The sequence below is a fragment of the Drosophila mojavensis genome, unplaced genomic scaffold (genome assembly GCF_018153725.1).
Source record: "Drosophila mojavensis isolate 15081-1352.22 unplaced genomic scaffold, ASM1815372v1 contig_136, whole genome shotgun sequence".
Lineage (NCBI taxonomy): Eukaryota > Metazoa > Arthropoda > Insecta > Diptera > Drosophilidae > Drosophila > Drosophila mojavensis.
Window position 1 is genome coordinate 25,921,147 of NW_025318667.1, and position 17,836 is coordinate 25,938,982.

At 42.5% G+C, this 17,836-nt stretch overlaps 1 protein-coding gene across 1 annotated transcript in view; it reads left to right on the top strand.

The window, feature by feature from the left end:
- The window catches only part of LOC6584739 (basement membrane-specific heparan sulfate proteoglycan core protein), a 122,689-nt gene that overhangs the window by 96,516 nt on the left and 8,337 nt on the right, over positions 1–17,836 (top strand). The window contains exons 30-43 of the mRNA XM_044008684.1: positions 41–2,268; positions 2,345–3,440; positions 4,053–4,238; positions 6,121–6,269; positions 6,335–6,515; positions 6,736–7,345; positions 8,393–8,655; positions 9,565–9,736; positions 9,801–10,198; positions 10,285–10,732; positions 11,665–11,911; positions 11,982–12,156; positions 15,799–15,864; positions 16,641–17,015. Coding sequence (XP_043864619.1) covers positions 41–2,268; positions 2,345–3,440; positions 4,053–4,238; positions 6,121–6,269; positions 6,335–6,515; positions 6,736–7,345; positions 8,393–8,655; positions 9,565–9,736; positions 9,801–10,198; positions 10,285–10,732; positions 11,665–11,911; positions 11,982–12,156; positions 15,799–15,864; positions 16,641–17,015 — 6,594 coding nt within the window. The remainder of the gene's footprint in view (positions 1–40; positions 2,269–2,344; positions 3,441–4,052; positions 4,239–6,120; positions 6,270–6,334; positions 6,516–6,735; positions 7,346–8,392; positions 8,656–9,564; positions 9,737–9,800; positions 10,199–10,284; positions 10,733–11,664; positions 11,912–11,981; positions 12,157–15,798; positions 15,865–16,640; positions 17,016–17,836) is intronic.

Sequence of the window (17,836 nt, forward strand, 5' to 3'; positions counted from 1 at the left end):
CAATAACAATCTATTGACATACACATCATTTGCATTGCAGCGGACCCGAAGCCACTGAGAAAACCACCACCGATGCAGTCGTTGCTGGAGGGACAGTCCTTGAACTTGACTTGCACGGGTACGGGTGTGCCAGTTCCGACGATCATTTGGCGTCTCAACTGGGGTCATGTGCCTGACCAGTGCACGTTCACGAGCTCGAACGGTCGCGGTGATCTCTATTGCCCCAACATGCAGTACAAGGACAGCGGCGCCTACTCTTGCGAAATAATGAATACGCGCGGCACCATCTTCGTAACGCCCGATACCATAGTGAAGGTGATACCTGATCGCAATCAGGTCTGTGAGGCTGGCTTCTTCAATATGCTGGCACGTTCCACCGAGGAGTGCATCAAGTGCTTCTGCTTCGGTGTGGCCAGCTCCTGCGATAGCGCCAATCTGTTCACCTATGCCATACAGCCACCAATCCTGTCGCACCGCGTCGTCACCGTCGATCTGACGCCCTATCAGCAGATCGTCATCAACGAGGGCAGCGGACACTCTCTGCTTACGCTCCATCATGGTGTGCAGTTCCGTGCCTCCGACGTGCAATACAATAGCCGCGAAACACCCTACCTGGCCCTGCCCAGCGAGTACATGGGCAATCAGCTGAAGTCCTATGGCGGCGAGCTTCGTTATGAGGTCAACTATTTGGGCAGTGGACGTCCCATTTCTGGACCCGATGCCATCATCACCGGCAACGGTTTCATACTCACCAATCGCGTGCGCACCCAGGCCAACATACTGAACAAGGTGAAGATCAGCTTCCTGCCAGGCAATTGGCTGAAGCCCGACGGTCGCAAGGCCACACGGGAGGAGATCATGATGATACTGGCCAATGTGGACAACATTCTGATACGTCTCGGCTATATTGATTCGGTGGCACGCGAAGTGGAGCTAACCAACATTGCCATGGACTCGGCTGGCACCACGGATCAGGGTCTGGGAAGTGCCTCGCTGGTTGAGAAATGTAACTGCCCACCTGGCTATATTGGGGATTCATGTGAAAGCTGTGCACCTGGATTTGTACGCCAGCCGGGCGGTCCCTGGCTGGGTCGCTGTGTACCCTTCGTGCCCGAGCTCTGCCCGGCCGGCACCTTCGGTGATCCGCGCCATGGAATACCCTGCAGCGAGTGCCCCTGCCCGCACACCGGCACCAATAACTTTGCCAACGGCTGCAAGCTAAGTCCCGACAACGATGTCATCTGCAACTGTCACGAGGGCTATGAGGGCAGACGCTGTGAGAGCTGTGCCGCCGGTTATCAGGGTAACCCATTGATTCCGGGCGGTGCCTGCCACAAGACACCCGAATCGCAGTGCAACATCGAGGGCACCTACAACCAGAACGCCGATGGCAGCTGCGACTGCAAGGCCCTGGTCACCGGAGATCGTTGCGACACCTGTGCACAGAACAGCTTCCACTTGAATTCCTTCACCTATTCCGGCTGCATTGAGTGCTTCTGCAGCGGCCTGCAGGCGGAGTGTACCAGCACCTCGTGGTATCGCGAGCAGGTCAGCAGCAGTTTCGGCCACTCTCATGTGCCACATGGCTTCCAGCTTGTGCGCGACTACACGCTGGCCAGCCCTCAGTCCGTGCCCTTCGATACGCTTTCCAATGAGATTAGCTTCAGGTCCGGTTCGGAATACAGCGCCGACACCCTGTACTGGAGCCTGCCCGCCCCCTTCCTGGGCAACAAACTGACCGCCTATGGCGGACGTCTCAACTACACCCTCAGCTACAGCCCACTGCCCGGCGGCCAGATGTCGCGCAACAGCGCACCCGATGTGGTCATCAAGAGCGGCGAGGATCTAACCCTCATTCATTTCCGCAAAGCAGCCGTCAGTCCCAGCACCTCGAACTCATACGCCGTGCCGATCATTGAGAGCGCTTGGCAGCGCATAGACGGCGAAGCCACCAATCGCGAGCATCTGTTGATGGCGCTCAGCAAGATCGATGCCATCTACATCAAGGCCACCTACACCACCAGCACCATGGAGGGATCCCTCAAGCAGGTCGTCATGGACGTGGCCACCTCAAATGGCTACGGCACCCAGCGCGCCCTTGAAGTGGAGGAATGCCGTTGTCCCCAGGGCTACATTGGACTATCCTGCGAGCGTTGCGCACCCGGCTACAAGCGCAATGTCGAAGGCGGCCTCTACCTGGGCTTGTGCGAGCCTTGCGAGTGCAATGGTCATTCCACGCAATGCGATGCCGAATCTGGCGAGTGCCTGGTAAGTGCTAAAGACTCTGTAAGAAAATGCAACTGTTCCACTTCTAATACGCCCCTACCCCCTCCGCTCCACACAGAGCTGCGCTGACAACACCGAGGGCGAGAACTGTGATCGCTGTGCCGCCGGCTATGTGGGCGATGCCACTCGTGGCACGCCCTATGACTGCCAGCCGGACAACAATGGGCCACAGCCGCCGCAACCGCCCCAGCCGACGCCAGACGATCAGCGCGAATGCCAATGGTGCAACAGAGACGGCACAGAGGATTGCCGCAACGGTGTCTGCTACTGCAGGCGCAACGTGGTCGGCGCACGCTGCGACCAGTGCCGTCCGAACACCTTCGGCCTGGCCTCCAGCAATCCGGACGGATGCAAGGACTGCTTCTGCTCGGGCCATTCGTCTCAGTGCCGTTCCGCCGTGGCTTATCGCCAGCTAATCGCCATCGACTTCATTAGCAACAAGGCTCTGATCACGGACGAATACGGACAGCAAATGGAAATGGACGATAGCAACCTCAAAAAGGACATTCCCACCAACATGTACACCTACACCTATCCGTCGTACTCGACCAAGTACTGGAGTCTGCGCGGCAATGTCCAAGGCAACCAACTGCACGCCTATGGCGGCTACTTGAAATATACCCTGGTCGCCGAGTCCTTCGGCGACTATCAGCCCGGCAACGATGTGGTGCTTATTGGCAATGGCGTGCGCCTGGTCTGGTCCCGACCGGCGAAGGATTCCCAGCTCAACGAGTACAGTGTGCGCCTCAGCGAGGAGGAGCAGTGGCTGCGCTTGGACAGTGGCAGCGCCGTACCCGCCTCCCGACACGACATCATGAGCGTTCTGGTCAATATCGAGCATCTGCTTATTCGTGCCACACCCAAAATCCCCACCACTCGCACCTCCATTAGCGATGTGACCTGGGAACTGTCATTGGACGCAGATCAGCCCGGCGCCGAGCTCGTAACGGACATCGAGCTGTGCCAATGCCCGGCCGGCTACACGGGCAACTCCTGCGAGAACTGCGCTCCGCTCCACTATCGCGAGGAGAACGGCCAGTGCCGCAGCTGTCCATGCCAGGAGGAGAACACCCAGAGCTGCTACCTGGGCAGCAGCGGCTACGTCGAGTGCCAGTGCAAGCAGAATTTCAAGGGCGATCGTTGCCAGGACTTCGGTAAGTAGCTGTGCTGGCAGCACGGCAGCATACATCGAAAATTAGAGGCAAAGCCAAATGAAAACGAGAAGAGGAAACCATTTAACTGGATCTATCTGTAGTTTGGTCTAGAATGGGCACCAGACTTAGATACAAACCGATTGTGCCCCCACCCAGTCAAGTCGATTGGACGCGAACTTTCAGTTTCTTCAGCTTGAATTCAGCCAAATCATGATGATCCAGCTCTTATCAGAATTCCGCTTACCCCGCTCTCTCGCCCTTACTCTTTCTACCTCTCTGCCCCCTCTCTCTCTTTCTTTCTCTTTCTCTGAAACACAAACACATACACGATATGTCCCTTCAGCCTTTTTTTTTAGACATATACATATATATATATTTTATTTATTTTAAGCCTAGCTATTCTCTCATAATTTTATACAATTTTCTACATATCTTTCAACTTTATTTTTTATTCACCACACACCCGTTCACATCACAAAAACAAAAAAAAAACAAAAAAACAAAAAAAAAATACAACAAAATAATCATAAACAAAATTCCCTTATACGATCATCTTTATCGGTGAAATATATGAAATCATCAAAACAAACATCCAATCCATCCACATTCTAGACACATCGCGCATGATTGAAGAGCCGCCCAAGCTATGCGATATATACAGGGGATACTGTTGCAACGGCTTTCGGTTCGATATTGAGCCCAACGAGACAATATCGTATAATGACACTCTGCTGATTTATAAGGGCAACAGAGTGATAGGAAATATAACGAAACTGCGCAACGGCTGCCATCAGCGAGGTTCGCCAATCATCAATCAATCAATCGAATCAATCAAACAATCAATCAATTAAACAAAACAAACACACACACACATCAAAAAACAAAACAAACGAACAACAACAACAACTATCGCTATCTGTCTCTCTTTAATTGCCACCTCTCTCTTTCTCTTTCTCTGTCTCTGTCTCTGTTTGTCCCATATCAACTGTTTGTAAACTACTTTTACACTGCAAAAAATTATCCGCTTACCCAGTAGTCAAGTCATATTACACACACACATACATACATACATACATACATACGTACATACATACATACATATAATACTATATATTTATATATGTATACGTATGTATATAAATACATTAAAATATTCTTAGGCTTCCTTCTGTTAGAAATTGTTTTGTTTTATTACATTTTCCCCCATTCGCTCCCAGTGTGCTCAATAACTCCAATCATCACCATGTATATCCTATCCATTGTAACTCAAGAGAGAGATTCTAATCAAAAGAGAGAAAAAAAAAAACCTTTTATGCAATTATGTTTAAATATTTTATTTATAAAAAAAACTTTTTTAAGCACATGAATTCCTGCCTAGATTCCTCTCTGCCTCCATCTCTCGCTCTCTCTCTCTCTCTCTCTTTCTCTCTGTGTTTACTTTTGTGCATACTTTGTAGGCACTATCCCGCCCTCTGTCTTCCTTATCTTTTTCTCTCCCCTCTCTTTCATTCTCACACTTTCATTCAGTGTCTCTCTTTGTGCTTACTATTGCAGAGCTGCATCGCTCTAGATACCTCTAGATCTAAGCTCTACGCCCATGTTGTTGTTTAATTTGTTTTCGATTTGTTTTTCTAGCACCATCTTAAAAACGAAAATTATTTTATTTGTGTATAAAGAAAATCTGTGTGCCTCATCGCTATGCTACGTACTCATAGTTGGATAACTCTGTGTATAAATACTATCTACTCTAGTAGGACAGCGAAGAAAAGTTAATTTCGGCATGCCGAAGTTGAAATACTCTTGCGGCAGCAGATTTGTAATCACATTTTGTGTTCAGCATAAATAAGATTTATAATTGGAAAATTCTATCATAATGACATGGTCCTGGATAACCTCAGTCAAAGGGTCTTCCGATTTAATGAGGCTCTAACTACAAAAACCTAAATAGATTAGAAATATTAAGGATATTTTGGAAAACTGACCAAATTCTTATACAAAAAAAAAATAATAATAAAATAAAATAAATTTTCTAAAAAGTTCTTCTTCCGTCTGATATAATAATATATACCTACATTTTTGTATGGCTTTCTTCAAGAATGTTGTATGCCAATTTTTTTTAGAAAACAAATTTGATAAAAAATCAATCGCTGCAAAAGTATAAAACTCAATATTTGAATACTTTCTGGAACTCTACAGTTTACTGTCGCTGTCACTGTCGTTGTCAAGTAGTCGGTGATAAATTTAGCAACTCTTAACTAACCCCAACTCTTTAGAGGAGCTCCCATTCACACAATTGCACTCTGAGCTAAGAACACGGCCAGCTCAACGTATCTCTCATACTATATAGATTCTCTAAATAAATCAATCTATGTATGTCAACTCCTATTGTAGTCCTTAAGTCCAGCTGCGTCTGGCATTTGGTATATACCTGTGTAGTAGTTGGTGCCTAAAAAAAACTATGGAAGCTACCCAACCACAATCAAAAGAAACCAAACCCCAGTCCCAAAACCTCCAATGCCCATTTGACCTTACCCCATCTTCCAAACGTTTTGTGTGTTTGGCGTTAATAAACCGCAACTGTGTCACTAAACCAAACTGTAAAGAGTTGAATTCCTAACAGTAAATAATATAATCGTATCTTAAGTCGAATTAATCGTTTCACTCTACATTAACCCATCAGACTATGGAATACCAGAGCCATCAACCACTGAACAGCCCGACAATATACGCAGTCAAATAATCGTATCGATATCGAAGCCACAGATCACGATAATGCCCGTCGGTGGCTCGATCTCGCTGCACTGCAACGGTCGCATGAAGTGGAATAATGTAAGTGATTGATTGAGAAGTGCTGGGAAATATCATTCGATTCCATTCAATTATGCCTCCTTTAGAATCCTGTTGTCGTTAGCTGGTACAAGCAGAACAGCCAATTGCCCAACACAGCCGAGATCTCCGGCGGAGTTCTGCGTCTCTATAATATGCAAGTGCCCGACTCTGGCGTCTACATCTGCCGTGCTGTCAACAACCAGACCTCTCGCGCCTACGAGGACATGGTCTCCATAACCATAACACGTAAGTCTCTTGCACACTATTGCTTTTCTCAAGTCGGGATAAACAATCTAAAAAGTTAACTAATTTGACATGCGGCATTTGTGTAAAGGATATGCCAAAGAAATGCTGGCACGCTATGGTAGCTATTGAGGATTCAATTGATTTCCTTTTCTTAATATCATCCTTACTAATATTCTCCCTTATCTCGTTCTCGTTCTCCCTCTCGTTCTCCCTCTCGCAGCGCATTCCCAACGCTCGCGCGCTCAGATTGTCAATCTGCCGCAGACGGTGACCTTCAATGAATACGTTCCCAACGAGATCAACTGCGAGGTGGAGGGCAATCCTGCACCCGTAGTCATCTGGACCCGCATCGATGGCCAAGCGGACGGAAACACGCGCACGGATGGCTCACGCTTGATATTCGAGTCGCCACGTAAATCGGACGAGGGACGCTATCGCTGCCAGGCGCGTAACGATCTGAATGTCGATGAGAAATATGTGCAGGTCTATGTCGTGGGTAATGCACCGCAGCCACAGCCCCCAGCACGGGAACGGCTCTACATACAGCCGGAGAACTACAACGGCGAGTCTGGCGACATAATTCGCTTCGTTTGCCAATCGACCAGCGGCGCCCAGCTGCACTATGAGTGGCTGCACGATGGCTATCCACTGAATGTCCCGCAGTCGTCGCACGTTATCATTAGCGGAGATACGCTAGAGATTCGAGATGCTACCACCCGGGATAATGGAGTCTACACGTGCGTTGGCATCGATTTGAGGACGCATCGCAACTATACCGAAGATGCGCGCGTCTATATCGAAGAACGCCAACAGCCTCCCATCGGCAATGGGTGAGTTAAGGCACAACGAAAGCTTCAGATTTAGCATATATCTGCCGAGCTGAATTAATATGCTTCATCATGTTGGAATTTCGGAGTATTTTAATATGATCTTATGATCAAAAGGGCCCTTACCGTATCGTCTTAAGACGTTTATTATTGATCAATTGAAAATTGGGAAAACTTTGACTGTGATCTAGAAGGACCTACATCTTTCGCTCTTAAGGAACGGATATCCAAACGGATATCCATACGGGCATCCAAACGGATATCCATACGGACATCCAAACGGATATCCATACGGACATCCAAACGGATATCCATACGGACATCCAAGCGGATATCCATACGGACATCCAAACGGACATCCAAACGGATATCCAAGCGGATATCCATACGGACATCCAAACGGACATCCAAACGGATATCCATACGGACATCCAAACGGATATCCATACGGACATCCAAACGGATATCCATACGGACATCCAAACGGATATCCATACGGACATCCAAACGGATATCCATACGGACATCCAAACGGATATCCATACGGACATCCAAACGGATATCCATACGGACATCCAAACGGATATCCATACGGACATCCAAACGGATATCCATACGGACATCCAAACGGATATCCATACGGACATCCAAACGGATATCCATACGGACATCCAAACGGATATCCATACGGACATCCAAACGGATATCCATACGGACATCCAAACGGATATCCATACGGACATCCAAACGGATATCCATACAGACATCCAAACGGATATCCATACAGACATCCAAACGGATATCCACACGGACATCCAAACGGATATCAATACGGACATCCATACGGACATATATAAAGAGAGAAAAACGGACGGACAAACAGTTAATTCTAATGCCACTGCTAGATAATAAATATTACTCTCGATTAAAAAAAAAAAAAGAAGCTCGTGCAAAGGCAATTCTTTCCGATTCGGATTTTTCGCACTTTTTCGTCTTAAAATTTCATAAAAACACATCATAAAAAACATGTATTTCTTTGTTCTCCTGCAGCGTTGTTCCCCGTATTGTACGACTCAAGGAGGAATACGTCATATATCAGGGAAGTGACTTGAGCATTACTTGCGAATCGACCGGCTCTCCCTACCCTAGCATTAAATGGATGAAGGTGCGCGACTCAATGCCCTCGAATGTCCAAATCACGGGCAATGTTCTGCGCATTCACAATGCCATGATAGAGAATCGTGGCTGGTATGTGTGCACGGCCGAGAATGCCCTTGGTACAGATCAATCAAACACTCATATCGATGTTGAACGTAAGTCCCAATCTAGTTTATACGAACTACACAATCTATAGGATTCTATTATCGCATGATTATGTATTGCCCAGCGAATTGCTATTGGCCCTCGACAGCAACATCATCTTGTTTAGCTATAGAGCATGTACAAATATGAATTGAGACAATTTCAAGTACTACAAAGCTCAACTGCTAGTGCATATAAAATTTAAGCTTGAAATCTCAACTTGAAGCTAAATAAACCGATAATTCGACAAAGCTTTTATTCCATTGACAGCTTCTTTTTATATAAATGTGAGTTCAGCTCATGTGAAAAGTCAATCAAAATAGAATGCTTCATGGATGCTAAAGCTTCATGTTTAACTAAGAGCTAAAGCATTATTCTTATTGAAGCCTTAATAAGACTTAAAAATTTGTTTACGTCACATGCTTAAAAATATGAGGCTCAATACAAATCTGGCTTTAAAAATTTAAGGAAACTTTTACATACTCGCAAGTTTATTCATTCAATTGAAAGCTCGAATGGCTTGAGCAAAGTTTAGATTAAGCAATCAAGACTTTGATACTCTAAGAAGCTTTGTTGATATTTTCTGTTTGTTCAGCTAAATCTCGCATATTCCATAAAAGCTCAGCAGCTATAGACTAAACCAGATGATGTAGTCCCACAAAAACAAGGAACGCCGAGTGTATAACAACTCTCTTTGCTCTGTTTCTTCCTTCCCATTTGCTTGCCACAATCAATTTTGACAATGTTGGTAAATTAATTGAACTGAAAACAATTTTCCTATGTATATTGATAATTTTAATACTTAATAATATATAATTTATAAATGCAAGTGCACAAGAGTGGAGTCGGTAATAAGACAGGTCCGCACAGTCTGATCCTAATACTAATCTGTACAACCACCATAATTTACTTGATTGCAGCTCGGGAGCGACCGAGCGTTGAGATAGAGCCAATAAGGACGCTCACCGTCGGCGAACAGGGAGTACTTTATTGTCGCGCCCATGGCATACCCGAGCCGACGGTGCAGTGGCGCCGCGTCGACGATGCACCACTCTCGTCCCGACACATCGAGCAGCACCCGGGCTACGTACTGTAAGTATCACTGTACTTATTATCTAATATCGACTTGATGACAATCGCCCGATTTCCCTTGCAGCATCAATGAAGTACAGTTAGCGGATAGCGGTGACTACGAGTGCTCGGCCGTGAACAGCGTTGGACGCACCACAGGCGTTGTGACGATACGCGTAATAGAGCCACCGGTGATCGAATTGGAGCCGAACGAATCCCTCATACAGTACACCGAGGGCGACGAGGTGCGCATTACGTGCATTGCGAGCGGCACACCGAACCCGACCGTGCAATGGGACGACCAGCCGGTTGTTTATGCGCTGGATAATCGCCAGGTTGGCTCGAACACCGCCTACTTGAATATCAATCGGGTGACACAGGCGGATGCCAAGGTCTATGTCTGCAAGGCCACGAATGAGGCGGGCAGCGATGAGCGGGCCGTACGCATCGATGTGAAGCCCAAGCGAGGTGACATCGGTGATCGTAAGTAGCTCAGCCAACACGCTGTTCAACACTTTACAACACTACACCTCTCTCTCTCTCTCGCTCCCTCTCTCACTCTCTTACAGGCGATGGCGATGTGGAGCGCGATCCCTATCTGCCGCAATACTATCCACCCCAGCGTCCCAGCTCGGACACTCAGCGTTTCCCCACCCACCTGGGCGCTAATGTGACCCTCACCTGCAACCTGGATCCCTATCTGAACACCAAATGGACGCGCGTTGATGGACAGCCGCTGCTGCCAAATGCTCGCTCCGAGCACAATAAACTGACGATCACATTCGTTGAGGAGCACAATCTCGGCCAATATCGCTGCAATGCCATGGATCATCGGGGCACCATTGTTACGTATCTCGTGCGCGAATTGGTGCGGTCGCCACTGCCACAGATCACCTTCCGTCCCAACATCCCACTCGAGGTGGAGGCCGATCGCAATGTCGAGATCTACTGCGATGTGATAGGCGCCCGGCCCGAGGACGTGAAATGGACCACCGAAAATAACCGACCACTGCCTAGGTGAGTCTGAAACTATTTTCCTTTCTTAGCGGGGACTAACATTTTATTTATCACACGAGAATAACACAAATTCTCAGTATTATCTGTATGAGCTTACTTCCTTTATTTCCAAATCGATAATTATCGATATAAGTTTGTTTTTAAATGAATGAGATGTATGTATATCTGGCGAATGATATATTGTAGCATCCGAATGCATCATCCTAAAAGTATGCACTCTAAACAGAGAAAATCTCAAAGAGCAGATATACATAATTTTGCTACATGGAGTATAGTAGATTCTCTTAAGATGTAATTTGAATAAATAAATCAAATATAAAATTTATTTAATGATCGAAATATCAAAAGGTAATACGAGTTCCGATTTAAGAGTCACATATAGGTAGGTAACTAGATTAGAATTCTAACTATCCAGATAGATGAAAAACTAAACAAATAATAACAGTATATCAGGTATAAATGCGCTATAGAGTTTACGACAAAAGCTGCAATAAAACTATATTAAAAAAAAAAAAAAAAAGAAAAGTATATCAGGAGATTCGTATACAATTAAATTACAGTTTGAGGGCCTGCAAACTTAAGCTAGGCACTTAAAGAACCACAGGAATAGAAATATAAGCATGCATGCAATGTATGGTTGAAGAGGTTGAAGTAGATTCAAGCTACAATTTGAGAGGTACACTGTCTACACTTCTTAGAGTCTGAAGAAATTAGTTCAAGAATCTTGCACACTACAGTTTGAGAGTCACCACAAAATAAAACGAAAAGTAAATAGTCAAGAGTACAAAGAATATGATTCTTCTCTGCCGGCTGTAAAGCAGCAATCGTTAATCGAAAATCGATAATAATATGCTCGTTCTCTCCCCAACACCATCTCTTTCTCTCGCTTTCTCTCCATCTCTCTTTCTATCCATCTCCCTCTCGCTACACAGCTCCGTGCACATCGAGGGACAGCTGTTGCGCTTCATAGCCATAACACCGGCCGATGCGGGCGGCTACAGCTGCACGGCGTCGAACGAATACGGAAACATCAGCAAGATCGCCCAGGTGGTTGTGCGTCCGCCGGCCACCTACACGCAGCAGCCGATATCGATGCAGCAGCAGCGCCGCGAGGGCGAGAGCATCCAGATGCGTTGCACTGTGACGACGCAACGTGGCGAGCAGCGCTCCAACACGCAGGTGAGAATACTTAAGAGCAATCCGTTTATAGGGCATCGATGACAATTCGATTATTGTTCGCCTGGCACAGTTCCACTGGACTCGCGAGGACCGACAGCCGCTGCCCAACAATGCTCGCGCCGACAGCCAGATCCTGATATTGACATCGTTGCGCCTGGAGGATGCCGGTCGCTACATCTGCGACTCGTACGACATCAACACCGGACAGCGCTTACCGCCCACCTACGTCGATTTGAGTGTACAGCGTGAGTAAACCCTAGAACGTCTACCTTAAAAAGAAAAGCCACACTGAACATCCTACCAAACCAACAAAACAAACAAAAATTAAAAAAAAAAAAAAAAAGAAGAAGATTTATAAAGTAATGAAAAAAATCCCTCTACACATAAACCCCAAACACAACAGATATCTCTCTATTATCTACCCCTATCTCTCTCACACATACACACACAAACACTCGATTCTTAGGCCAGAGAATTTCGATTGCAAAATGATACCAAAAACAAGAAATATATATACCAAAAATACCACAAAAAATTAATTATTATTAAACCTTAACAGAAATCGAAAGAAAGTAAAAACGAAAAGGATTAGGCTTTGTTGGCAATATGAGAAAATATATATTGAATCAAACTAAAGAAAGATATAAGTGTTAAATAATTCCAATATAAACCGAAGAGCAGATTGAATGAATGATTGAAACCGCTCGCTCGCTGATTTTACTTTGTTCTTATCAAAACCTATATATATATAGATATCTATATTCAATGTCCATATGTATATGTGTATCCATATGTGTATGTATAGCTCTAGCTGCTACTACTACTTTGACTAAACACATACACACATACACACACACACATACATACACAAGCACACACACGTATATATACATATATATAAGTATGTATATATTTTCTGTAAAACTGATCAATGTTCGGTAAAACAAAAACAAAAAAAACATGTAAATATGCGAGCCCCAACTTATCAAGTATCTTATCTACAAATGTAATCATACACATAAACTCACACAAACACACTTACAGGTAATAAACAGTTATAACGGATACGGATTTGTTGGTTCTAGGGTATTACACACTCTGTATATATGACAATAAGCCACTAACAATTGTAACATACACACACACATACATATATAAGTGCAACAAAATACCAATATGATATATATAGATATATCATATATAACATTTATATGATATATGTATAGGTACTGAATAATTTTGCAATACTGGTGAAGGTGTTTACACTTACTTTGAACTGCCACACATATGACTTTCAAAATACCCAAAAATACCACAAAAATACAATATAGTATGACAATTGTTAAGCAATTTCATAACTGTATATACAGCTGAAGGCGCATGCCCACACGACAATAGCAAATACGAACCTACGAAACGATCCAAAACTGCCTCGAAAATGAACAACAACACACACTGACCCGCACACAACCAAAAAACCACTCACCCACCCACACACACAACCACTCACATACACCCACCACGCAGAACAAGAAGAAGAAATCTTGAGTAAAAATGCCACGCCCCCACACAGCCAACAATTCTTTATGAAATTCGTTTTTTCGATACACTTGAAATTTATTAATCTTAAGTTGCAAAAAATGCTTTAAAAAAATATACAAAAAAAAATAATTTTCAATTCACATTTAAAACACAAAATTTAATAACCAAATGAAATTCTATATTTACTATAATACTTAATGAATATGTTTTTTTTTTTTTTGTTTTTGTAATTATTTTACATTTACACAAGCACATTACGTAAACATAATTATTTTTAAACAATAAAATTGTAAGCTTAACAGTGGCTGCCATAAATCTAATACCAAAATACGTTTTAAGTCCCAGCTGTGGTTTTTTTTTTCTCTAAGTCCCGACAAATAAAATAACAAATAATTAACCTACATTAATTGTCTAAAAGCAAAAAAAAAAAAAAAAAAATCAAAACAAACTTGTAACATATTTCTTTTTATTTCGTTGATTAACCTGCAGTTAGATATAGCCTTGCAGTGGACTATACGAACTTGGCCGAGAGCTTAGCTAGCTGTCCGACATTTGGTATAGTTGAACTTTGTTCTAGTCACAGACATATGCGATGAAAATTTCGAGAACTGTAGCACTGAAAATGATATATAAAAGATATCAGTCAATAGATCTTATATTATTTTATTTTATTTCTCTTTTCAAACTTTTCACTAAAAGTCTCGAGAAATCGTTATTCAAAGAGAAAATGAAACTAATTTTTATGTCCGTCTGTTTGTCTATCTATTCAGTGGACCAAAAATATAATTTAGGAGCTCTGATAAGATGATTTCCCTTGACTTTTTGGCTTGGAAACAGCCAATGATTGTTTAAGAGATAAAACTTTAGAGTGGGATTCACATAGCTCTGTCTCCCTGGCTTTCTCTCTCTCTCTTTCGCTCGCTCATAGTCACATTTCATATTTCACTGCAAGGGTATTCAGTCCTTGGCAAGCCATGGATATCTATTATTGAATTTATCATTTGTGATTAGTATTCTTTATCTTTCGTGTTTTGTTTTCGGTGTAACTTTTTGTCATATTTTGCTGGTGTCGGTTGACTACATTTACTTGATGCATTGTATATTTTGAGTTTTGGTTCTGGTTTCGTAAGGTTTTTGGGCTTGTTTCTTAATTCTAATTTATAGGATCAGCGGCGTTATTATTGCGTTTACTCGTACTTTTTTATGCCTACAAGCACTCATACAACATATATATTATTGCACCGCACACTCCCTCCTGTTCCTCCTCTCTCACTCTATCTCTCTTTCTCTCTGTCACTCTAGCTTTCTCTTTCTCTCTGTCTGTCTCCTAAATCAATAGTGATGATTTTTTACCTACCCTTCCCAGCTCCGTTCTATCCTCTTACCACAATGCACACAAAGCTGCACCTGCACTTTACAAAAAAAATATATATATATACAGAAAAAAAAAAATCAAAAATAAATACCACATTTATTTGTGACCTTTTATAACTATGTAAATAATCTCTAGTTGTGTAGCCAGTCTCACACAGTAAATTGTTCTTAAATAAATATTCGTAATGTCGTACTCTTTTTGCCTTGAATAAGTTAAAATCAGTTTAAAAGCAACAGAATTCTATGGACAAATTCGAGGTTCGATTTCGAGCAACGTTTTTTTAAGCAACAAAATACCACATTGGCAAAATAAAATTTCGATAAAATTAAATATTCCAGCTTCCAAATTCAAAATTGAAAATTCTTAAACCACGTTTGAGGTGCTGCTCTGCCAAGGTCTATCTTTAATAACAAAATACAAATTTTAATAAAAAAAAAAAAAAACTATTATTTTGGAATATTTTAGCTTAGGATTTACATAATTTTTTTTTCTCTTTTTTTTTTCCTCAAATGGTACACATCAAATAATTTGATAAATATTTTTTTATTTCTCTCTTTCTTTACTGCTTTTTTCTCTTCTCTCTCCCTCTCTCTTTTACATGTGCGCTTGTGCAAAAAAAAAAACAAACACATACACACACACCTATATATATATATATATATACTAATTATATATATATAAAAATATTTAATTTTTATGAAATTTCGTTTTGGTCGCTTCGCATAAAATACTGAAAAAAAAAAACAATTTATGTTCATTTATATATAATTAAATATAAATCATATGGGCGACTATATATACCATCTAATATGATTGCTGCAACAACGACAACAACAACATCAACTGCCACAACAACAACAACAACTGCATCAACAACAACAACCGCTACAACTGCATTCAACCAACCAACAAACAAAAAATAATCAACGCCAAATACCAACACAACAAAATACCAAATAAATACCAATAGAAAACAATTATAGCTTGTATAGGGGCGGCCAAGATTTTCCCTGCGTTGTTCTATATATATGCGCAGGTGTGTTTCGCCGAAATAATCTACTAAATTGAAATTCATTTTTCAGCCCAACTTAATACCAGTTATTATTATTACTATTATTATTTTTTGCTTGAGTATTTTTTTTGTTTTTATTTAGTAGTATATATTTTTGTATAATTTGTATTATTTTCTTTTTATTCTTATTTCGAGTTGTTTTTTTTAATACTAAAAAATAATTTCCAAATTTGTATATACCATAAATGAGTTGCGATCTACGAATCAACTAAACTAAAAACCAAAATCATAAAAAAAGAAACAGAAAAAGAACAGAAAAACCTCTTTGTTTTCCGCCCACTAAAATTACACAATCATTCCCCCACGCACACACACGCGCACAGAATTGAGGACAAGGCACCGTTTAGTATTTAGTGCTAGTATTTTGTTGGTATTTAATGCAACTGGCAAACGCACGTAAGCAAAATACACTAAATCACAGTAAATCAACTATGTATAGATCGAACTCTCTATATATATGTGTGTATATATAGATATACGCAACATATACTACTTGGAATAATCAAAAATACATTTTGTTGGAATACGGGTCGTATGCATAATATTGTCTGTAGCAGCAACTTGAAAATGGCAACTATATACTAACCGTGGTTCGACGACTAAATCGTCTATATTTTTTGCTAATCTATTCTTTTATGCTTTTCAAAAACAAAAACAAAAAATCATTAAAAATACTGTAAAAATACTACAAAAATACTGCAACAATACCACATGAAAAACGAATAAACGCGCAAAATTAGATTTCAAACTAAACAAAATGACGCCATCCAAACCGCTGGCCACGCCCCCGCGTGCCCCACCCCCCAGCACATACGCCTGCCAAGCGACAGACTTCAAGTGCGTCTCCCACCCACACACGTGCATCAAGGCGAGCATGGTCTGCGACGGCATCTACGACTGTACGGATCATTCGGACGAGTTCAACTGTAGCCGCGATCTGGCTGCCAAGACAATTGGCCGGCCCACAACTGGCGTGGGCCTGGGCGTAGGCGTTAGCCATGGACCGGGCAACACTTTCAAGCGCTGGAAGAAGAGCTGGAGGAAGCATCAGCCCTGGCAGCAGCAGGCAGATAAACAGCAACGAGTTGGGCAGCCAAAGGCCAAAGGCTTCTTCGGTTCGTCTTAAGTTTTTCATAATTTCTTGTTTCTTTTCTTCCACTCACTAGCCTCTCTCCACACTCTTACTCTGTCTTCCTCTCTGTACCTACCTGCCTCCCTCTTTCTCTGTCCATAACTGTTGAACTCTAATTTTCCTTTATTTCCCATCTTGACTCGAAGTCTTCTGATCTCATGTTGCTGTCGAATCGACACAAACTGTAGATTGGAAAATTTGATTGCTCATTCCATCACATCAGATCCTGTCTTTCATGTCATCCAGCTGTCCTCTATCTATATAACTGGCAATCTATCTATCCAACTGTTTTTTGGCTCCTCTAACTACGTTCCGTAGGCGCACAACGAGAAAATCTGCAACAATTGCAAAGTCGCACTCAACTCACGTATCAAAACTAAGAATCTAAATTTATATATATAAACATATATGCAAACAACAACAATATAAATTTAGCTAAAGCAATTGCAACAACATCGGCAACAACAGCAACAACAACAACATCTGCAAAAACAACAACAACAACAGCAATTAGGCGTAGTGTGTGTGGGTAGACCTGCTTTTATTTCTTTACCATGTGCAGGTTCTTAGTGCGTAAGTTGTAACGGTAGTGTTATCGATAACGATTACAACAAAACAACAACAACAAAACGATAACGAAAAATGGTGCTGACGCGCGCATGTCGAAAAATCGAAGCATTTGTATTTGTTCCTCTTGGTCTCGGGCTCGTTTGCATGCGGGTAACTCCAACTAACAAAAACTGTATCGAAATACTGTGCAAATATCGATAAATATATCGAACAAAATTTTGTAAATAAAATGTA